The sequence below is a fragment of the Engystomops pustulosus genome, chromosome 2 (assembly GCF_040894005.1).
Source record: "Engystomops pustulosus chromosome 2, aEngPut4.maternal, whole genome shotgun sequence".
NCBI classification, from domain to species: Eukaryota; Metazoa; Chordata; class Amphibia; order Anura; family Leptodactylidae; genus Engystomops; species Engystomops pustulosus.
In genome coordinates, this window is record NC_092412.1 from 129,492,870 (window position 1) to 129,518,631 (window position 25,762).

Below are 25,762 nucleotides of genomic sequence, written 5' to 3' on the forward strand. Positions count from 1 at the left end.
TTAGCAATGGATTTGTTTGTCACTGTGCAAGGAAAATAGATCAGTGTTTTTCCATGTCCCCTCCACATTATGGACATATTGGGGCAGATTTACTTACCCGGTCCATTCGTGATCCAGCGGCGCATTCTCTGCGGTGAATTCGGGCCTGGACGGGATTTATTAAGGTAGTTCCTCCGACGTCCACCAGGTGCGCTGAAGTTCCCTGGAACGCACTGGAATACACCGAGCGGGGCTGAGTGAAGGTAAGTGCAAGCTCCGCGACACATTTTTTGTTTTAAATTCGGCAAATCTGTCGGGTTTTCGTTCGGCCACGCCTCCCGATTTCTGTCACGTGCATGCCGGGGCCAATGCGCCACAATCCGATCGCGTGCGCCAAAATCCCGGGGCAATTCAGGGGAAATCGGCGCAAATCGGAAATTTTTGGGTAACACGTCAGGAAAACACGAATCGGGCCCTTAGTAAATGACCCCCATTGTGGCACATTTACTTGCCTGTCCGAGGAGTTCACCCAAAGTGCATTGTTCTGATGATAATGCCCTGTGCTGCGATTCATAAAGATCGTGCGGCCAGTATCCTGCATGTGTCGCTTCGCGGCTCAGGTCTGCGGGAATTCACCTTCTTCTTCCTGGTGCATGTAAGTGCATTGTCTTGCGACCCAATTTGAAAGTTAAATCCCACGCACTGTTCGAATTCATCGGATCGTCTGATGGCCCGCCCCCCCATTTCTGTTGCATGGAAGCCAGCGCAGCTGCGACAAAATTTGAACACGTGCGACACAATCCCCTGCTAAATACCTGTCCCAGCGCCGCAAATCCCAAAAACCCTTAGTAAATAAGTACATGTACCTCAGATTCCATTGCAAGCATTTCTGGTGAGGAGAACATTGTAGTCTTTAGACTGTAGATCGTAGAACACACGGTATGTAGCCTGTCACTTTTTTTTATTAAAGACCTTATTTTTAGTTTTTAAAAGAATTACAAAAATAGTACAAATAGAGAACATGCCCTTCAGTGAACCATAGAATACAATCTTAAAAGATGGACAATCAGCACATACACATCAACATAGGAAAAAGAGAATTGTCCCAAAAAGAAGTACCCCTTGCCTATGAACGGGGAGAACACGCACTCATCCAACCATTCACACCATACACATGCAGAGCTATTCCTCCTCCACACTTGAAGCAGTCTGGGTAGCCCCTCTCACTTAAGTGAGTCTATAAGTTAGTGTGGGGAGCATAGGAGGCTTCCAATTTATCAAAGTCACCTTCCTACCAAAGAACATTAGTAAACTAAAAAGATCTATTTCAAATTAAGCCTGAAGGAAGAAACCAGGCCCAGAAGACATGTCTATCATATAATCCTGAATGGATGGGCATTCCCAAACCATGTGGAAGAAGGTACCCGCACCATCTAGTACACAAATCTGAGGGTAGTCTACACATCTGACACAGGTTCAAAGGGGTCATGTATACGCAGTGCAATAGTGGAATAAAACTTCACATTTATTTCATCTTGTATAAAATTTAAAAAAGGTACCAAGGCAGGATAAACTGACGCATTTCGAGCTACAACATGCTCTTAATCATAGTTGATTAAAAACATGTTGTAGCTCGAAACACCTCACTTTATCCTGCCTTGGTACCTTTTTTAAATTTTATACAAGATGAAATAAATGTGAAGTTTTATTCCACCATTGCCTGGATTCATGCATGCCTGGTTGCTGGATCAAAACGTTTCCCTTTGCTGCACTTGTTCCTGATTCGGCTCAGAATATCCGTGCACCGGCTCCTACTACACGTGGCTATAGGGTGAGCTGATAAAAATCTCTTTTTCCTTTTTTTGCTTTATACTCAGTGCAACTGGTCTCAGGCACTGATAACCATTGCGTGTCAGTTGGTGCTTTGAAGAAGCTTTAGGGATTTTAATGGATGACATTTGGTGCATAGTTGTTGCCATTGTTAAAAAAGTGAGGTGGTGACTATGTGGGCACTGTGAATGTCATTGAGTGTTTTAAAGCTGTCATTATTATATTTTCTTTACTACCTAAATGATGTTTTTTTGCCATCTGTGTATCCAGTTACTGGTCTACCAAATTGTATCTCCAATTTAACATTTTCTATTAATCTAGATATTAATCTGCTATTTCACATGTAAAAATGCAATGATCTGATGTGAGACTTGTTTTACATTTCTCTGAACTGATGTACATCATAAAGAAGCATGCAGTTTCCTTGCCCCTGCTAGAAATAAAAGTATTTACAATCACTGTCATTGTACAAGGATAAACAGTGACATTTATTGGTGAAAGCAATGGATACTCAGCAATAGGAGGAGTTAAAAGGAGGAGTTCACCTTCCATGCAATGTGTCCTCTCCTGTATAAAAGTCCCTGCTGAGATATGATTCCAGTGTAAAGGTGCCTATTGATCCTGACTCAAGGCATCACTTTATGCAGAAATGAAGTTCTTCTACTTGTTCCTCTCCTTCATGCTGCATCTTATCATAGCTAATGGAGCAGGTTAGTCAGCTCTCATCTCTTTTTCTCTACCTTGAATGTTCTTGACAAATTGCTTTGTATTCTGTTCACTGTACACAAAATGAGGGCAAGGAGACAAATTCAAGAGTCCTACTTGTTTCATTTATCAGTGTAAGTTTTCCACAAGAAGGCTGCAGATAAAATGCTGAATAACAGTATTTGTTCTGCAAAACTTAAAGAGGTTTTGACAACTTAAACAAAAATATTATTGCATTGTATTATATTTTTTTTTCAGTCTACACTGCTGCTAAAACTTTGAGGATTCTGGAAATAGTGTCTCTAAACTCTTTTAATACTGTTCTCTGATGTTATATCTAAAATTGATTATTATTTTTGTATTGCACAATGTAATGTAATTGATGCAGATCAATTAACCACCTGCATACTGTAACATTATTATTATGTTATTTCTATCTTGGAGAAAATTAAAATAAAACTCCGTAAAGTATAACCAAAAGCGTTGTAGTGTCTAGAAACCATAGACGTAATAGGTTGTCATTTACATTATATAACTTGATCTAAAAGGTCTATATTTTTACAAAAAAAATTTTTTGTCATTGTCACATTTATTCATACATTTATACATGTATTGGCTTGAAATCAGAGCACATCTAAATCCATATCAGCAGAAGTTGGTATGTGGGTTAACAAACCTGCTTACCTAATAAACCCTAATCTGTATGTTACTTGGACGTGCCATAGACCATTAGTCTGAATTATTGTTCAATCTGACCACTCACACATAGTCTACAAGGGGCAGATTACCATACTAAATATATTTCTACCAACTATACCACATTGCTTTTTAGGATTCTTCTTATCTTTCCTATTGACAGATTATTGATACCCTCAATGCCATACTTTGTAATATTTTCTCTTGATTTCCTCTGACAGAAATTGCCTAGAGTAAATAAGCATGTAGGCTTAAAATAAAAGTACTGCTGTACTAGAGAGTCTTATCTGAAAGAATATACATTCATAGTAAACTTTAAACCAAACAGCTGCAGTATAACCTTGGCTGTGCTAATTTATCAATGGGAATGTCTAATTTCTTATTTGCAATTTGAAAACACCTGGGTCTATTTTGTTAAATAACATCTAATGATCTCTCCTTACTGAAATTTAGTAGCTGTATTTTACAATGAAACTTGGTGTAAAATCCTAATATAGCATTCAAAACATATTATTTGTTTTAATCTTGAGGATATTTACTATATTGTATATTAATAAAAAAAAATGTATAAAATTTGAAATATCTCAAAATATCATGGTATTTGCATTTTCGGAATGGCAAACTTCGAAACATGTCCAGGTCTTCAAAAATGAATAATACTTTATTTGTCAGCAGTCAAATTTACAACATTCAGTATTGTTTTATCTATGGGCCACAGTAGGATACTATATCACTTTTCAACATCACAAATTACCTTTTTGTAACAAAATTGGCTTAAAGCCAACCTGTCACCAGGAATGTCATTTTTAGTTGGTGACAGGTTCCAACAGCCTGTGCTATGCTTATTTTAAAAATGTATTTGTCAGTACTTTATAATAGTTTATTTTGTGTGTGGTGAGTCCCAGTAGGGGAGGGGGTAGCTGCAGCAGTCTGTGTGCCTGTGTACCTATGTCTCCTTTCTCTAGTCCACATCATCCCTCACCCTCCTCTGCCTGCTCAGTGTACATAATAGGAAGTGGGGAAAGTGTACTTTATATAGTACAGTGTCGCTGCAGCGGCTAACAGCAAGTTTTCTATGGGTGTGAGAGTGTGAGAGAAACAGACTGACAGACATACAGAGAGAACTTAGTCATCCCCCCATGGGAGATGGTGGGGGTAGGGAGTAGGGACAGAGACACAGGTGACACGTTGTTGCTTAGTGCTCCATCCACCTTTGCCCCCAGAGCATTCAAATAAACTTTATTATATATAGTGAAATCCTGGGACTGCCCCTCACAATCTACATAAACATGTGACTTATGACATAAGAGAACACATGATACCATATATGTCCTTTACATAAAGCTGATGATAAAGCTAGAATGTGCAACTAAATATAAAAATAGTCTTTAGTGATGGGGGAAGTCTTGCAGAGTCCAGCTACAGCTGTCATTCACAGAGTTGTACAATGTCTATTCTTGTCAGAGGTCAATGACCTAAGACAGCCAGCACAAGGCAATAATTGTGTTCACATAAACTTAATACATTATTATTTTATTTGCATTCACATTTCCTCCTTTTGAACACATTTATTGCCTCCTTATGTTGTTGCACCCAAACAGCTACTTCTGGCCGGATCCCCCGGACCAGGACACTCGAACGTCATTCACCAGTTGGGCCACAACCTCATAAGGAAATACTAAAACTCTGGAACTCTTGCAGACCAGTTATTTCACTATATCTAAGGGATTGTATCAAATATAGTATTGAAGTAGGGTGATCTTCTTATGCGGCGCCAAACTCCAGAAGTTCAAGGGTCACATTATCTGACTTCAGAAAGCTTTAATCATCTCCCCTTGGACTCTGCTGGGCTTGGACCACAAAGGACTTGTACTGTTTCAGCATCTTCAGCTGTTGCTTTAAATTACCTTACACAAAAGCAAAACACAAGCTTAAAAGACAGCAAAAACAGCAAAAATACATATCCCTATAATCAATAAATTTAAAATCCCGAAAATTGATTAATCCCTCAAGGCCACCACCAGTTGACTAAACAAACTAAGACAGGACGGTCACTAGAAATTCTCATCCTCTACTGAGTTAGAAATAATGGTTGAATTTTTTTCCCTTAACCTTTAAACTTGCTCAACATCATGTTAGACCCTCAAAGACCAAAAGGATCTATATGTAACTGATAGAACCCACCACCTGGCACATGTCATACTATTGGAAAAGACAATACTTTTAACAATACTATGCCAGGTCCCAATAATTTAACAAAAAAACTTCCATAAAAAGGAAACACTTATAATAATAATAATTATATTTTACTATGGTCACATGATGTTTAACAAGCTTATAGTCCCAATACTCCTATATGAAAATTAAAAAGGCTGACATATAAACATCAGACCAGGAGACATCTAACTGGTTTTCCTGATTTCTCATCAGTTGACAAATATTTCTCATTAGTTAACACAAATTTCCAGTTCCTGATTATTGATGATTTCTCATTAGTTAACACACATTTCTCATTTGTTAACAAACATTTGTCATTGCCTCCTGAACTCCAAGCTGGACGGTCTAATTCAGTCTTTCCACCTTCCCTTCCCACTGCTTCCAGGCTAAGGAGTGTGGAAAGCCTGACCTCTATGTCCAGAATATTTAAAACATTCAGTTTTAAGTGAAGATTGTACCTTTTCAGTAAACACAATACCTTTATCACTCTTACCGGTACATCTACCTTCTGTCCACCTGAGAAGAGATCTGCAAAGACCAGAACATCCTTATACTTACCAACCCTTGACAGTCTCAAGTTACCCCCTTTGCAGTCGCTGAGATGTGTAAGCTGTTCCATGTGTCTTTCTGTAACTCACACAGTGTTGTAAAGTTATGGCAGACACATATATCATTGCACAAATCTGGCAGCATTGCTAGATCCCAGGGTGACCCATCATCATGCAAAATCGCACATATTCCTGGTCCTGACACTTGTCCCTCCATCCACAAACTGAACCATTATGGAAACATAGTTCTAGGCAGACACTATTTTATTCCTGCTCCCATCACTCCAAGATACACTGAAGGCTTCCCAGTGCTTCCTCTCAGCCAGTGGGATCCATCCTTGCAGCTCATCTAACATGACTACAGGACCTTTATCCGTCACAGTCATGAAAGAGACCATATCCTATGGGAAAGGTAGAGCAGGGCAGCAGCCTCAGCTGCCTCATCAGATAACATATGTGTGCCCACACCTTGATATTACATAATACAGAGGCAGTGTCAGGATCTCAAACACTCATCAACATCCATCATGAGATTTCCTGAGGACCCAGCAAGGTCTTACATCTCCAGACTTGGCCATAACCACAATACTAAAGACACCTCTTACCATCTTACATGTATCAGCGAATGCCCTCAGCTCCCCCTCCTGTGATGACAGGGCAGGAGTGGTTCTCTATCCCAGCTGTCAGGATGGTAAGAAGATCTCTGATCTAGTAGATTCCTCAGGACATAATCTACAAGACAACCTAAAGTATCAGTTAGACAATGAGCAACCTGTGTACTATGAGAATTTCCTGTGACCAGTCTGTATTCTATCCCAAAGTCCCATATGTCTGTCATTCCTTATTTAACCATATCATATCTCCCGTCTTTTTGGACTCTGAATATGTAATATAGCAGGGTACAAAACACACCACTAATGATACAAAAAACTGAATTAAATAAAGGAAGAATGTTATACCCATTGACACAGACAAATGTTCAATAGGAGATCGAGTATCTCACCAACCTAAACAACCAGACTAAAACATAATTGATGATAATATTTGTTTGTGGCCTTGTAAATCAATATAATCTGCAATTTGAATAGCTCAGGTAATAAATAAGCAAAAAGTGATATATACACAAATATAAAGTAAACATTGAGTGAAGATGCATAAAGAAACCATTCTTCCACAATAGTCTCAAACAGACTCTATGTTGCTATTACTTTATGATCCACACACAAGTAAACTTCGTACCTATTGTAGACAACAAATAAGAAATACAAATCACTGTATGTGTCATCTGTCTGACATCACAAGTGAAACAAATTACACCAAAAAGGGTAGTACAAAATACATTTCACATAAATAGACAATGGGCCCACATGACACTTATGACAAATTTCTCACTGGAGCTCCAACTACAACTGCGCAGAATTAACACAGAGAACAGTTAGTTGTATTTCACATATAAACAAATAAAACAAATAAAGACATTGCCAAGATCTTAATTGCAAATGTATTCAATCTTATAATTTACCTTATACATTGGATGCCTGGGCAGGCCTTTACCCAAAAACCATAAGTAATACAATACCTAACATGTGCAATAATACATTAACTTTACACTGAAGTGAAATTTAAACAGACACCAAAAATGTGACATAACCTATTCTTAGCCCCAAATGGTCACAGATGGCACTTTGCTCCTGTCAATCAATTGGCATGGATCCAAAATTCCACAGCACATAACACCAAAAAGCAAAGGCATGCACCTAAAAATAGGACCGTCAAATTTTTACATCCACAAAAATGCACATGCACAATTACACAAAAACAGACGAAATGCACACAGAATGCAAAATTTAATTGAGCTCATTTGTTGTCACGTGACCTTGTACCAATTAACCAATTTGAAGGATATCCGTTACATTTTACATCAAACATTTTCAACATATTGAAATTACAAATAGACAGTTCTCTCTTTTTACTCACATTACCTGGAAAAAAAACGTAAACACGTTAATTCACTCATACTATTTCCAGATAAGGCACAATTCTTAAAGTTGTTAAAAGTTACTGTTAGTTCATTATGTTGTGTCTCTCAGAATCACATCACTTTATCTCTGGCTCCCAGGGGCCGCATCTTTTAACCGCTATAATTCTAAATGGACTCAGCCCATGGTATCTGAACCCATTCTCTAACTCCCTTCTCCACATTGTTCAGTAACTATTTCTGCTGCCGTAGCTCCCCACCCTCTGTGGTCATCTCTGCATTAGCTCTAGACCCCGATATTCCCATACTTCCAGTCCGCACCTTACCTTTCCGCACCTTACCTTAATACAGGCGCAACTAATTAAACAAGAGGCTGATCAAACCCCCCATATCGGCAATCTTCCCACTATCCGACACCTAGAAATCAGTAATCCTAATTTCCACTGGATCAAGTGTCTAGCATCAACTTGTATACCGCAGCTAGTTAAACTACCACCAGAATCTGCTAGGCTCCATGCAGAAGGCCTTAAACAACATCAATAAGTTACTTATCATATGCAGGAGCACTCAAAATAATCTATCCTATGTTACACTGGCCCTTGGAGCATTGCCTAGCTCGTACTCCAGTACTTCTTAACAACCTGCATCACTTTCACAATTTCACACAAAGTCTATCTTTCCCCCGGCTGGGCGAGCCTCACATGGGTCACGGTCCAGATACCGCGAGGGAACTAACCCGACTCATGGGGCAGAAAACCTGTGTCTTTTCCCTTTACTCTCAACACAGGGGAAGAGAGACTATCAACAGGTTTCTGTCACTTCTACAAGGATCAACTTGCCTTCTGATCTCAACACACATGAAAAAGCACTAGACTCACTGCGCCCGAACGTGCTGTATGGAAGTGAGTAAAGAATCTTTTCAGGGGTGTGTTTCTTGAGATCACAATTCAAGCGCTCCCTTATCTCAATCACACGTCACTCACTCACTCATGTAGTCATCTTTCTTATTCTAACAACAACTAAACATAGACAACTGTACATATTCACAACCCACAGAAAACTATACTTCCTACTTAACACAGAGAAAACAACTCCTGGACAGCAGCCAATACAATTTTGTCAATTGTCTTACTCACCAGTCCAATGGCGTGATTCCCTGTTGTCCTGTTAGCCACTGCCCGCCATGAATTATTTCTTTTGGTTCCTTCCATAATCGCGGACGATAGCCCCCAAGTAATGTCGCTGCAGCGGCTAACAGCAAGTTTTCTATGGGTGTGAGAGTGTGAGAGAAACAGACTGACAGACATACAGAGAGAACTTAGTCATCCCCCCATGGGAGATGGTGGGGGTAGGGAGTAGGGACAGAGACACAGGTGACACGTTGTTGCTTAGTGCTCCATCCACCTTTGCCCCCAGAGCATTCAAATAAACTTTATTATATATAGTGAAATCCTGGGACTGCCCCTCACAATCTACATAAACATGTGACTTATGACATAAGAGAACACATGATACCATATATGTCCTTTACATAAAGCTGATGATAAAGCTAGAATGTGCAACTAAATATAAAAATAGTCTTTAGTGATGGGGGAAGTCTTGCAGAGTCCAGCTACAGCTGTCATTCACAGAGTTGTACAATGTCTATTCTTGTCAGAGGTCAATGACCTAAGACAGCCAGCACAAGGCAATAATTGTGTTCACATAAACTTAATACATTATTATTTTATTTGCATTCACAACAGCCAGGGGCGCACCGGCCATGAGGCGAGTTGAGATTCTCGCCTCAGGCGGCACGCCTCCTGCTGGGCAAAGGGGTGGCGTCGAGCTCCTGCTGCATATTTCCCTGCCTGCCACCTGTACCTGCCGGCCAGCGGCACTTCCCGCATACCGCCAGCAGGCACATCCCCCAGCAAGCCAGCCGGCAAATCGATCCTCCCGACGGCCGACACAGCTACCTGCCCGCCGGCATATGCTCCGCCAACCGTTACGCCCCCCCGCCCACCACGTTCAAGCGCGCCGGCTGCCACATGTACATGCATGTGCCGCCCCCAGCCGAAAGTCCGCTCAACTCCCTCCGCTCCCCGCTCCGATTCTCCCCCGCCTCCGATTTCCCCCCCTCCGATTCCCCCCCCCCTTCTGCGGCTCCAATTCCCCCCACCCCCGGCTCCGGTTCCCCAGCCCAGGCTCCGGTTCCAGACCACTCGCCACCCCCCCCAACCCCCACGCTGAACCTGCCAAGACGAAGAAAAGAAGAAATAAGTGAGTTAAGTGTATGTATACGTGTGTGTGTGTGTGTATGTATACATGTGTGTGTGTGTGTATGTATACATGTGTGTGTGTGTGTATGTATACATGTGTGTGTGTGTGTATGTATACATGTGTGTGTGTGTGTGTATGTATACATGTGTGTGTGTGTATGTATACATGTGCGTGTGTGTGTATGTATACATGTGTGTGTGTGTGTATGTATACATGTGTGTGTGTGTGTGTATGTATACATGTGTGTGTGTGTGTGTGTGTGTGTATGTATACATGTGTGTGTGTGTATGTATACGTGTGTGTGTGTGTGTGTATGTATACATGTGTGTGTGTGTGTGTATGTATACATGTGTGTGTGTGTTTGTATACATGTGTGTGTGTGTTTGTATATATGTATACATGTGTGTGTGTGTTTGTATATATGTGTGTGTGATATATATATATGTGTGTGTGTGATATATATACAGTATATATATATGTGTGTGTGTGTGTATATATATGTATGTATATATATATATATATATATATATATATTCTGTATATGGTATACGTATGTTTGCTGTTTATGCAGTTTATATATGTGTATTTGCTCTATGTATACTCAGTATATGTGTAGATGTTGTATATACTGTATGTGTGTGTATATATGCTGTATCTTTATGCAGTATTGGTGATATTTATCAGGGCTTCTGAACCATGGCAATTTTAGTTTTATACTACATGCCGGCACGCTGTATTTTATACTACATAGCTGTACGCTGTATGCATTTTATTCCACATGGCTGTACACTGGGGGGGGGTCTCTCTATGACTCACCTCGGGCAGCAGAAAGGCTTGATTCACCCCTGAGTACAGCATAACAAAAAATAGGTAAATAAATAACCTCAGATGAACAACACACAACATGTGTGTATTTTGTGGAACCGATGTAAATATAATAGCAATAACTTAAAGTAATTTACTGTATGACTTTCTGTCTCTCACAAGATTCTGGAGATTTTACTTAACCACTCTTCTTTTTTTAACATTGCTTAAGTTCATTGAAGTTTGTGAGCATCTGTTCTATGGCGAACTTAAGCCATGCTAACATGTTCTTTTTAGATAGAAAAGTCTTTTTCCTGGCAACTTGTCCAATTAAGTCAACAGTTTTTTTAATAGAACTGTTATGAACATTTAACGTACTGAGGCCTGTAGCATCTGCAATGTAGCTCTTAGTTTTTTTGCAATTAATTTGAGTATCACATGTTCTGATCATGGAGTGAAATTGCTGGGATGCTCACTGCTAAGAAGAATGTCAACTGTCTTGAATGTATTCCAGTTGCTAATAATCTTTCTTACGGTTGAATGGTTGATTTCTGATTGTTTAGAAACAATTGACCATATAACACTTATTTTGCTTCTCTAATATCATTCATGCTGTCTCTTCTCCTTGGTGTTAACAGGCAATGTAATGCTCCAAGCTGTCTAAACTTCAGATTTTATAGAGGGGTCACACTTGCTGATGAGCAATTAATCAGTAGCATCTGATAAAATTTTTACCTTTTTTGGCTTATTTTTTGTTAAAGGACATCTACCACGAGGATCAAGTCCAAGCGCACATCATCATGTAAGTGTGCTTGCTATACAAATCTTCATCCTATTGGTAGATTTCCTTTAAACTATTTAATCTAGGAACATTTATAAATATGCCTATCTATTGTAGTGCAGCAGTGTAATAAAAGCATTTGAATAAAGGTGACCAATCAAAAAGAATAAGTCTTATTAGATCAAATGACATAAATTCCCAAGACAACAAAGCACATGGTGAGCTAAGAATAGAAAAACTCTGCCTTGTTTGCTTCAGGTGCTGTTTTTTTGCCCACATGAGCAAATCCGTTCAAAATATTTTATTGTGAACACAGAAGGGAGAAGCATTGTCCTGGCTGACCCCAGGAAAACTTCTAGTACATAATGCCAACAATCTAAACATTTACTCTAAATATGTTAATGTCACTCTCAATAATAAGCAAAGTTGCAAACAAAATATTTTTAGTAGCAACATTAATGTGCAGAAATGATAGTGATATCCTTAAATCAGAGATATGGGAGGAAGTAGATGAACTGAATTATACTTTGCAGGATCATAGTCCTATTGAAGCAACAAACAATCTCCATTAGGTTACTATGGGCAAATAAATTAACAATTTTTTTTTAATTTGCTGAGAAATAGTTGCATGTAAATTATTGATATTTTTAAATAAAGATTTAACTCTAATTATAAGTAGAAAAGGAGTTGGCACTTGACAATGGCTACAACTAATAAGCAACGTGCTCTGATGAACCTGTGTGTCCCCAGAAAAAGTGATATACCTTCTGTTTTGTAATCAGGCACTGTAAATCTAATTAAATCTAATCAAAGCTAATTATGTTTACTCCACAAGATCTTTAAAAATTGTAATATTGGAAATCACTTGACAAAGCTTGATGATGGGCAACATCAGACAGTTTTGGACATCTTTAATATTATATTTTAATATATAGTGCTGTATATTTTACATACTTTAATAAGTTCAATATGTATAAATTGATCAATTAATATTGAAACAATATTCTTTTTCACAAATAACAGTGTTGTGTTGGTGTGTGTTTTATATAATGAACCTTGTTTTCTGAGGTAAATTAGCAAATTTACCCTAAGGTAAGAGAATACAGAAAAAGATCTGAAAGGCTTATCTGGAGCAAACCTGTCACATCTAATCTCTAGCCATCAAATCAATATTAATAAAACGGCACAAGGTTATATTGCTTTAACGGTATTCACTATGTTAGAAAAAAGGTTGTAAACTACAGTACAAATTCCAGCATAAAACACACGCTCTTTTCTGAATAGATCTTTTGTACAGTTTTTATTAAACATTATTTCATGCTTATTAAAACTTTATTTAGAAGAAAGGCTTGAAATCTCTTTTAGACATTCAACGTAAGGTCAGATATGACAGAGGTTAAAGTGGTATTCCCATCTGGTCATTCACATTTATTTAAATTCATTTGTCATATGTAAACATTTCTTCAATTGGATGTTATTAAAAAAATGTTTCTGTGTGAAGATAATTTCTCATAAATGTTGTCATGTCCCTTACAAACAATACTGTGTCCTTGGATACGACCACCTCTGCTGGAGTGATTGCACAAAGAAACAAAAAGTTTTTGTATATATATTGTATATATTATGTCTGCAGGTCCCACAGCCATCCTGTGGTAATGATTGCCGAAGCCAGGTGGTCAGGCACGGCTCAATAGCGCATGCCTGGCCACCGCTGCCAGAGTGCAAGGTGGTCGTATCCGAGGAGCTATCTTGTTCTTAAGGGACAACATGGCTAATTTATTAGAAATTATCTTCACACAGGAACATTTTTTTATAACATCCAATTGAAGAAATGTTAACATATGGCAAATGAATTAAAATAAATGTGAATGCCCAGATGGGAATAGCCTTTTAAATCCTAGCTAAATACGTATCCATCTCTCTCAAATCTGTCTATTGATTCTATGTCTATTTATTTATCCACGTGTATTAGATGAATCTGATTTATGTTTGGATGTGGATATAGTCATCTGCTAAGCAAAGTTTCACAAAAATACAGAATTACATTACACAATCTTACAATCCTGAGGTCATTAATTCACTTACGATTTCCTAGTTAATTAGTGATAATATTTCCAGATGCTAAAAGGTAATGTGTTTATCTAGGCACACCTACATTGTGTTTTATGTTTTGGATGTGTGTTCTAAGGCTAAAGTACAGTTCATTTTAATTTCTTACTAAAGAATGGACCGAAGTACTGCAGTCTTATCAGTAACATTAATGAATCATAGATGTAAACTAATGAGGTAGAATACACTCTAGCTGCCATTATAAGTGGATGTCTATTTCGGACTGGAAGAAAATATAGGATAAGGCTCCAAAAGCTTCATTGTCTACTATATATAAAGAGAACCAATATAAAATCTTAATGCACTTGTACCATACCCCTGCGCTTTTACATAAAATAAACCCGGATATTCCACACGTCTGTTGGAGATGTGATGCTCCCGGGGCAACCTTATACCATATTTTCTGGGAATGTTCGATTATACAACCTTTCTGGGCAATGGTCCAAGATTTAATAGAAAGGGTACTGGAAGTGAGATTAGCTGATGACCCGACTATGTTCCTGCTGGGGCTCCCACCCCCTGACTTGGGGAAATTACAAACAAAACTATTCCTCCATATTTTATGTGCTGCTAAGACCTTGATTTCCCTACATTGGAGACTATCTACACCACCCTCTATGTTAGATCTTTATTCCCGCTTCAGGCACATTCGCACATTGGAACACATGACAGTGTTTTGATACATGAAAAAACGGACCAATTCCTTAGAATTTGGTCCCCTTGGGACACAAACAGGGACAACCTGCCTACATCTTAAAGGTCAGATTTTAACCCTTGATGTTAACTCCTACTTGAAAAGAAATCCATGGATATGTTTTGTTATGTTTTTACCATGACATGTTAATTTTTAGGACCCTAGGTCCCTTTATCTTCCATTTTACAGTCTATATTACAGGAAATACTACATACGATTGAACCACAAATGTATAAGGGACTCTCAATATGTTCGACCTTGCTCTTTATTTTTATATCTGCAGCTAAGACACTTGATTTGTCTCTTACCTTTTATGTCATGATTAGAGGTCCTTCGTGGTCTCTCCATCTTTGCTTCTATTGACATGCTTTATATGCTTATACCACTTCTGTAATATTGTATTTCTGTGATATGTTGCTTGCACACAAGTGTTTGTATTGTTAAAAAAAATAATAAAAAAGTTGAAGAAAAAAAAATAAGTGTATGTCATACATATTGATGAGGGGACTAATTTAAAATCAGGCATGATACTTGGAATACTTAAATATTCCAAATATCAGGCAATAAGTTAAATTATAATAATAGACATCACTTATTATATTGTTAACCCTATTGCTTAAATAAAGGGGACTAGGGGAAAATCTGTGTATTTGGGTAAGTAATTAGCTCAGTGATAGAAAACAGAGGGTTGTCATTAATGGCACATTCTCAGATTGGGTTGATGTTACCAGTGGTGTGCCACAGGGGTCAGTATTGGGGCCACTTCTTTTTAATATTTTTATTAATGACCTTTTAGTGGGTTTGCACAGTCAAGTTTCAATATTTGCAGATGATACTAAGCTGTGTAAAGTAATAAATACTGAGGTCGATAGTTAAGCATTACATAGGGATTTGTGAAAGCTTGGGGGTGGGCAGAGAAATGGTTGATGAGGTTTAATGTAGATACATGTACAGTTAGGCAAATGTATAGTTTGTAATACTACAAAAAGTATTATTATGTTCTAAATAGCCAATTACTTGGTAAAACTGGAGCTGAAAAGGACTTGGGGGTATTGGTGGATGGTAAACTTAATTTTAGTGACCAGAGCCAGGTGGCTGCCGCTAAGGCAAATAACATTTTGGAATGTATCAAGAGAGGAATAGATTCTCATGATAAGGACATATTTTGACCTTATACAAATCATTGTTCAGACTACACATAGAATATTGTGTACAGTTTTGGGCACCAGTGTAAGGACTTAGTAGAAACGGAATGGGTGCAGAGGAAAGCAACCAAGATTATTAGGGGAACGGGTGGACTAGAATACAATGACAGATTACAAAATTTGGGATTAGTCAGTTTAGAAAAAAGACAGCTGAGGGAAGACCTCAATACAATGTACAAATACCTGAAGGGGCAGTACAAGGATCTCTCCAAAGATTTTTTTATACCTAGGCCTGTGACCAGGACAAGGGGGCATCCTCTACACCTAGAGGAGAGGCGATTCTACCATCAACATAGACAAAGGATCTTTACTGTAAGAGCAGTGAGACTATGGAACTCTCTGCCGCAAGAGGTTGTTATGGTGGACTCTATGTACATGTTCAAGAGAGGCCTGGATGACTTTCTGGAGAGAAAAAATTTCACGGGTTATGGAGAAAAAACATTTATTTAATTCTTAAAGGTTGGACTTGATGGAGTTATGTCTTTTTGTCTGTCTTTACTATGATACTATGGCTATGATACTATGATCAGTGAGCAACGATCCCCCCCCAAATGGCAACAGTAAGTGCCATCGGCAAGTTAGTGCCAGTGCACAGCCACAGCTATATAACTGCTGCTGGTGACCTTGCCATTGGGAATTAAAGAGTTAACGCCCACTATCTGTGCCAGCACCGATGGCAAGCATTAACTGCAGGGGGAAGTTGAGATGGGATGAACCTGAATTTTGTGGTTCAGGTTCGAAGCTAACAAGCAAATTGGGTTCTCTGGGTTCTTTGCATCCATTAACAATATTAATCATAAGTAGAAAGCAAACTTCAGTTGTTAAATCCAGTGGTGCAGAATTGATAGTAGATATGGAAAAAATAAGATACTGTAAGTGATTTCAAATAAATTGATGCAATCTAGAGAAAGAATCTTTGCTAAACACCCTGAACATCTCTGCTGATCTTGTATACAAGCGGGTAAAGCATATATATCTGTTTTCCCTTGTCATTTGTAAATGAATGCTTAGATACTTCAGCTTGAATCAGACCCCAGAACAATATCTGTTTTCATGATAAAGGTTTGTGCTACTTTTGGAGAAAGAAAGCAAGCTTCTCTTTTTTTAACAAAGTTCTTGAAAATGTGCCAGGATATAATGTTTCAAGCTTAACTTTTTGTAAATAGTCTATTTTAAACTGCGAGAAGCTGGAAGTAGATAAGCATTTTCCTGCTGCTTGCTGTAAGCTGAAACAAATAGCATCCACACACTGATCACAGGAGATTGTCATGGATGTGGGTTAAGAATTTGAGTTAAAAAGTGCTGCACTGATAAGAAAGTGGTCTTATGAATAACAGGTGCACAAATAATAAAGGATTTGAAGGGGGCATACGGTATTCTTTATTAAAGCTTCCTCTTTATATCAGCATTTACAGTGCATAATATGTCACATTTTGCTTTAGATATTGAAATTAAAATATTTCACACTAGCTTTGGGCTTTCCAGGACTAGATATTTTGATAAATCCCTAGGAAACATCATGAGATAGGTGAGTTTCCAAAATCCTTCACCCCCACTGATCATCTGCAACAGCAACCAGTTCTTTACTGTGAAATGTAAATTGGTTGTATAAAGTCCAGCTTAGCACGGAAGTCAAGTTTTCATGTTTTAGAATGCCCACTTAGCTGTAACTGACACTATGCACCAAAATTTGGAGAGGTGGTAACTGATGTTCCTGGACTCACAGTTATCAATCACAGCTGTGGGGATGTTCAGGGAGAGCTTGACGTCACTGTTAAGTTTTACCACCGCAATGCAATCATGAAAAAACATGATCTGAAAGGTGTTTAGTTGCCTTACAACATACAGCCTAGCGGTTTTAAAGTTAAATTTCCGCTGTCAGGTTCTCTTTCACCCCACAGCGCAAAAAGACTTACCTGTACGTCTTGTTGTGTAGAGGGGAGTATGAAGAGGGATCATGGGCTGAGCCCTCTTCATACTCACTGGGTGTTTCCTTCACAATGAAACAAAAACCCGTCGCTAACACCCGTAATCGGTGCTAGCACCTATTGCGGGTGTTAACCCTTTGATCACTGCCGGCAAAGCTGCCAGTGGCATTAATGAGCTGGGCTCCGATAATCGCTCCCTGTGACGTCATCAGGAAGTGGCGATCTGTTGCCATGACAGCCTCAGGTCACACAAAGATCCAAGGCTATTATGTTTTATGCTATCTATTACAATGTACGATTTGCATAAATGTGCAAAATCCCCATATACTGCCATACTGTAGTATGAAAGCCGTAATATCCAAGCCCACAAGAAATGGTGCAAATGCGGTTTTTCATAATTTTCACTGCATTCAGAATTTTTTCCCGCTTCCCATTACATGGCATGGAATAATAAATACCATCACCATGAAGTGCAATTTGTTACACAGAAAACAAGACCATACACAGCTCTTTACATGGAAAAATAAAAAAGTTATAGATTTTTGAAGGTGGTGAGTGAAAAATAAAGAGGAAAAAACAAAAAAAGGCCTGGTTCTTAAGGGGTTAAGCTATGCAAGTCTGGTGCTATCAAAGTCTGTGGGTGTTGGCAATAAAAGCCCCACTGATATGATATTGATGACCTATTTTAAGCATAAATTAGACCCTTTTTAAAAACAGGTATATTTAATTTATTAATCAAAATAAATCTGTACTAAATTCAGAAATTTGTTCACCAGTGTAATGAATATAAATAACAAAGAATCACATCTACTGTATTCTTTGTCTCTTGCCCTTTTTGTTTTCATACAAATAATATGCATAGAAAATAATGATTTATTTCACTTATTACATGTTCACTGCTCCTCCATGTGATGGAAGCTGCCAGGCTGATCGCCATATACATCCTGTATGTGCACTGTGCAGTGTTCAGTGGATTTACTTGAGGGAAACTAAATGGATTTAATGCTAAATTACTTTGAGAGAAAACACAAGGCATCATGGGATCTGTGGGCAAATTCACTTAGCTCGAGGGCATAGACTGACAGACATTAGTCCCCGCCTACTTCACTTCTGGTGATAAAGATTTTTGCCAAACACATTCAGAACAGAAAATGCCATAACTTTGAAAACAAACAGAACGATGCCTACTTTGTGCTGCTCGTCCTATTCTTTCCAAAGTGGGAATCACATATAATAATTTGGTAAAATCATTATAACCTCACAGTTAAGCTTTAAATGTTCTGGATAACCTGTTTTTAAATTTACTCTCTTGCAGAATGGTGCTATGACGTTCAAAATAAAAATGGTCAATGCAAAGGTAAGACTCTTTTACTACCAATTAGGTCATAAACTCAGCAGAAGGCATGGCTTCTAAGGCTACCAGTAACTCAGTAACTTTATATTCTTGCTCTATTTAAAAATGAACGCTGCATTTTGATTGGTTGCTACGAGCAACAAAGATTTTCATGGTTCCTCTCCATTATATTTTTATATATTTATGTTAAATAAGAAATAGCTGAACATATTTATACTGTATTGCGTAATGTACAGTAGTGTGGAAGCCTTTACTTTTTAGTGGGAGTTTGGAAGTTTACCTGTTCACATTGTTTATGTAAATGTATACATAATTGTTTTCTACTTCATGCCTTGAAAGTTAAACTTTACTTCTGACGCAGCTTGGTTTGCAATATAGCATAGAAGAGGTTTATTTTTCTGTGCCATATTGTTAAATTACATGCACGGTCATATCTTGTGTTTCCTTTTACCAAAAGACATTTTAAATAGAATCTACTGGCAGTTTTCACCATGCAAAGTTGCAGTGTTTGGCTGCAGCCTTGGAGATCTGTGTAATCAGAGATTTGTGTATGTTGTTGTATGATAGATGGACTTGGAATAAAGAGGCTTAACATAACTTCAACCTTGGGTCCCTTTCACACAAACGTATGATTTCTCCAGTCCTGTATTTCTGTGCCGCATGAATCCGCATATATAGGTTTTTCATCCATGTCACTGTATCCATACCACATGCAATGGATGACTATTGCCTGTCTGATAGAATGCACCATACACTGGTTCTGTGTACAACCATATGCAGCATGTAAGCAATAGGTATTTTAAATGTTCCCATAGAATTCTACAGGGCATACTGACTGGACATACTGGAGAAAATAGGACATGCTCTATACTTTTTTTACATCTCGCTCACGGTATGATATGATATGGTGGACAATACAGCCATTTAAACAGATGGCTGCATTGCCCATTGAATGAATGTGGCCTTATGCTACCCATATAAAAATGGTATGGTATGGGTAGCATACGGGCAGTTTCATATGTTTGTGTAAAAATTATTTGCCTAACATTAAAAATTTAACAGCCTGTTATATTTCTTATCACAAGGGCCGAGTGAATGGAAAGATGAGTTTCAAAATTGTGGGCATGAAAAACAATCTCCAGTTAACATTATTACATGTAGTGCCACATTTGACTCAAGTCTGAAACCATTTGAATTTGAAGGATATGACAAAGAAATCGATTTTTTATTAATAAATAATGGTCATACAGGTAAGTATTTTCTACTATATATACATAACCTGTATAATGAACATTTAGATTCAGTATTTGTGAATTAAATAGTTATGATAAAAACAATTAAAGCTAGTCTAGGAATCCAATGGTACCATGCCTTCCACACTAAAAACAATCTACCACTTTGTCACCCAACAGCTGTGCAATAAAATGGACTACCAACTGTATGTGCTATATGTATGTATGTAGAAATATGTATGATGTATATATACAAAACAAGGAAATTCAAGGCAGCACAAAATATATAGCTGGGTGCAGTTTCTGTAGACCCGTTGCAAGGGATTCAATTATAATTCAGGAAAGGCAGTAGCACTCCAATATAGGGTTTTAAAGCGGGGTGATCTTTATTCCAGGGATGGGACATGTTTCGGTGGGTGCTTGAAAAAGGTTGCATCCCTGGAATAAAGATCACCCTGCTTTAAAACACCATATCGGAGTCCTGCTGTATGAGAACACATGTATAATATATATATACTGTCTATTTATATAAAATTATCTAAAATTATACTGTACCTTAATGTCAAAAACATGAATTCTTTATATTCTTATAGGTACACTATGTACAGGGGCGGACTGGGAATTTAAAGTGGCCCTGGAAAAAACTGTAAAAGTGGCCCCATTCTGTGGGCGGGGGTCAAAATAAGTAGGTGTGGCCTTGTGATGTGGGTGGAGTCACTAAACTCCATACAAACTGTTAATAGATGGTCTAAATCAACATGTACACCGCAGAGAAAGAGACTCATACTGCCTCCTTGTAAAGGAATAATACTTCTATTTTAAGAGCACACAACTTAATACTGCCATATATGTACACTAAAAACATACTACTATACCTTCTCCAATAAACAAGAATGTAACTACTATAATACTACTGCCCCTAAGTAAAATATATTGTAATACTGCCTCCCTATGTACAAGAATATAACTACTATAATACTGCCCCCTATGTACAAGAATATAACTACTATAATACTGCCCCCTATGTACAAGAATATAACTACCATAACACTACCCCCTATGTACAGGAATATAACTCCTATATTACTGCCCCCTATGTACAGGAATATACTATTATTAGTAGCCAGCACCCCCCCCCCCAGGATACAGTCAGTGTGCCACGCCAGTATACATCCAGCTATATATATATATATATATATATATATGTATCCGCCCAGTATACAGCCAGACTGCCCCTGCCCCAGTATACAGCCCCTGTCCCAGTATACAGCCAGGCAGCCCATAGCCCCAGTATACAGCCAGGCAGCCCATAGCCCCAGTATACAGCCAGGCAGCCCATAGCCCCAGTATACAGCCAGGCAGCCCATAGCCCCAGTATACAGCCAGGCAGCCCATAGCCCCAGTATACAGCCCATAGCCCCAGTATACAGCCAGACAGCCCCTGCCCCAGTATACAGCCAGGCAGCCCATAGCCCCAGTATACAGCCAGGCAGCCCATAGCCCCAGTATACAGCCAGGCAGCCCATAGCCCCAGTATACAGCCAGGCAGCCCATAGCCCCAGTATACAGCCAGGCAGCCCATAGCCCCAGTATACAGCCAGGCAGCCCATAGCCCCAGTATACAGCCAGGCAGCCCATAGCCCCAGTATACAGCCAGGCAGCCCATAGCCCCAGTACACAGCGCCAGACAGTGCATAAAAATAAAAGCACACAAAACTCACCTCTCCGATGCCCCGACGCTGCTCCCCTGCTTGATCCCAGTCCGGCCGCGGTGACAGCTCTGTACGGGCCGGCGTCACACAGACCATGATGTCAGCCGCTTGCCGACGTCATGGTCTGTGCGACGCCGGCGCGTACGTTGTTTTCACCGCGGACGGACTTGACCAAGCAGGGGAGCAGCGTCTGGGCATCGGAGAGGTGAGTTTTGTGTGTTTTTATTTTTCCCCCGGCCCCACCAGTCCCAGACCGGCCCCGGACCGGCCCTACACTAATCGGCCCACCGGGATTTCTCCCGGTGAGTCTTATGGCCAGTCCGCCCCTGACTATGTATGAATAGCAAGATCTAAATATATTTTATAAAGTGCAAATCTGTACAATTATATATATATATTTTATTTTTTTGGATCATGCATTGATCATTATAGATCATGTGATAAATAAATGCCAGGATTGAGATGTGAATAAAAATAGAGCTTGCTCTTGACATCATTACTGGCATGTATCATTTTGTATCATTAGTAGCCTAAACTAGGTAAACTACAAAGATAGGAAAAAAGTTTAATATGTCTATTAACATGAACTTAATTGAATATTCAGAATCCCCTAGCATCAATAAGCTATAAGTCTCCACACTGCAAGGTGACTATAATTGACAAACTCTCTGTAAGGAGAACTCTTACTCCTTGACCCTAGTAAGAAGCCTCTCAAAAGCTGCAAAAGCCACTAAATATAATAATTATATGCCTTGTTAAAATTTTATTCATAGCTCGGCTAAATCCTGCTCATGCGACAATAGAGATCTCTGGAGGAGGCCTTTCTGGCAAATATACATTTTCCCAGATCCATTTTCACTGGGGCACTGTAGACAACCCTGGATCAGAACACACTTTAAATGGAGAAAGATATGCTTTTGAGGTATGAGTAAATGTAAAGGATAAATGTATAGAATTTATTTTATGTATATATGATTGTAAATATGTGACACTGACCGTATCTGTAAATATGTGATTTTGGCCATACCTGTTTATTGGTAAATATGGAAAACAAAACTAAGCTAATTTGCTAAATGTCTGCATTTCCATCATATCTATTTCATTTCACTTTTATTTCTAGTGTCCGTATATTGTTAAAATAATGGTTTCTGTAGACAGGACTGTTTAGGATACAGCATGCCTTCTTTCTCCCATTAGCACATCTCTTTTCCTAAAGCTGGTCACACACAAATTTACCTAATTTGACTCTTTCAAGTTGACAATCGTTTATTAAGGTTGTGTAAGTTGCATGTTCAGCATCTAAACTTTACAGCCAACTTTACATTTCAGCATGATATATATTGAATATAAAATTACCTAATTACCTGCTTTAGCCTCCTTGTCTCTAAATCCAGCTATTCCTATACACCATACTACACATTTTCTGCACCTCAACTTTCTCTACACGTGTGATGTTCTTAATCCATAAGCAGTTAGGAACTCAAGCACATATTTAAAATGGGCATAGCAATTTCCAGGATCTCCTTTTAGCTGAACTCCTCTCATTAATGGTTTTAAAACTTTGGTTTAATCCAAATTTATTCATCATGAATCATGCATTTGAAGTGCTATTTTTAGGCTTAATGAATCTGTGTTTCACCAGTAGTCACAATTCCCCCGGTAGCCAACACTTATGCCAAAATTCACAAAACCCCAGTAGCCAAGTCATACAGCCACAAGTAACCAATAGTTATGTAGCATACAGTACACCAAGTAGCCCCTGGAAGGAAAACTGTCACAGAGCCCCTAGTCATGTAGCCCCCACTAGCCAATAGTTATGTATTGTGAAGTAACCATATAACCACAGAACTCCCAGTAGCCTATTCAGCCATACAGCCCCCACTAGCAAATAGTCACAGTAGCCAGTAGTTACGGTGCCCCCAGAAGCCAATAGTCATGCAGCCCCGTTATGCCAATAATTACGTAGACCCCAGTAACCAATAGTCATGCATCCCCCAGTAGCAAAGTCCTAGAGCCCCCAGAAGCTTATTTTCATTCAGCTCCCATTAGCTAATAGCCACTGAGCCACCAGCAGCCTATAGGCACAAAGCACCCTGAAGCTAGTAGTCACATAGCTACAGATGCCAAACAGTCATAGAACCCCCTATAGCTCCCCATAGCCAACACTTATATAGCAAATAGTAGACATACAGCCCCCAGTTGCCAATAGTCATGGAGCCTTCAATAGCTAATAGTCACATAACCCCAAGAAGTCAAACAGTCATAGAGCCTGTTGTAGCCAAAAGTTATATAGCACAAAGTAACCAAATAGCCACATAGCCTCCAGTAGCCAACAGTCATGCAGCTCCCAGTTGCCAATAGACCTGCAGCATCAAGAAGCCAAATGTCAAAAACCCTGAATAGCCAAAAGACATGAAGCAACCAGTAGTGAATAGTCACAGAGGCCCCGGTAGCCAATAGGCATGCAGACCCATTAGCCAATAATAAAGGCGTGCTCATTACCCAATAGTCATGTAGCCCCAAAAAGCCAATAATCAAGAATCCCCAAGCAGCCTATAGACACACAGCACCCAAAATCCAGTAGTCATGGAACCTACAGTAGCCAATAATCATGTATCTTCCAGTAGACAAATCATGGAGCCCCCACAAACCAATTGTTGATCAGCTTCGATTAGCATATAGTCATGGAGCTCACAGTAGCCAGTGGTCATACAGCCCTAACCAGCTAATAGTCGAATACCCCCCTTCCCCTGAAGCCAAATAGCCACAGAGCCTCCAGTAGCCAACATAACACATAGCAACCAGATTCACCACCCAGTAGCCAATAGTTATGCAGCACACACATGGAGCCCCCAGTAGCCAAGCTATGTTTCCCTCTAATAACCAATAGTTATGCATGTACAGTATCCAAACACACATGGAGCCCCCAGTAGCCAAAAGTTATGCAGCCCTATTAGCCAAAAGGCACATAGCCCCCAGTAGCCAATTGAGATGCAGCATACAGTAACCAGTCACAGAGCCCCCAGGAGCCAAGTCATGTAGTGCTTCGTAACCAACAGTCAACCAATAGCTCTCAGTAGCCAGTAGTCACTCTGCTGCAAGTAGTCAATTGTCACGGCTAGTCAAATTTCAATTGCACCCAGGCAAATACAGCTGTGGATGTCAGGTAGTGAGAAAAAAACCAACTCATCTCCAACTCACGAGTCCAGACAGGGAAGGAACACCTTGAAGCAGAGGTGATTCATTAGGAAAAGGAGAAACATGACACAGTCTTGTTGCAAACACTGGTGTTAACCCCCCCTGGATCGCACACTGACCGATCAGCAGGCGCGGGTCTGGAGTCTGCTTTAGATGTAAGAAGTTTTACAGTACTGCACAAAAAAAGGATAGATGGATAGATAGATATGCCAGTGTATAGAAATCCGACCACGGTCACACCGGTGATTGGCTTGTTAGTATCACAAAGAGTAATCAGAGCCGTGTACTATAATGAGCCGTGCACCTGTGTGACCATGGTCAGATTTATGTCCACTGGAAATAAATAATAAAGAATTGATAAAGAAAGTATATTGGAAAAATGTATAACTTTTCGTTATTCAGAAAATAACAGTAACTTGTTGAAATGGGAATGCCCCTTTCATTTTGACTTGCACCAAACAAGATACAACAGTGAATGTCAAAGTAGCCAAACTCGAGCCCCAAAAGTAAAGTAGTTAAAGGGAAAGGTG

The 25,762-nt window shown here is 39.2% G+C and overlaps 1 protein-coding gene across 1 annotated transcript in view; it reads left to right on the forward strand.

Annotated features, from left to right (window-relative positions):
• The first annotated feature begins 2,384 nt into the window (after positions 1-2,384).
• Positions 2,385-25,762, forward strand: part of CA4 (carbonic anhydrase 4) — a 31,774-nt gene continuing 8,396 nt past the window's right edge. Inside the window, exons 1-4 of the mRNA XM_072136417.1 lie at positions 2,385-2,519; positions 19,052-19,093; positions 20,176-20,340; positions 22,808-22,956. Coding sequence (XP_071992518.1) covers positions 2,459-2,519; positions 19,052-19,093; positions 20,176-20,340; positions 22,808-22,956 — 417 coding nt within the window. The 5' untranslated portion in view covers positions 2,385-2,458. The remainder of the gene's footprint in view (positions 2,520-19,051; positions 19,094-20,175; positions 20,341-22,807; positions 22,957-25,762) is intronic.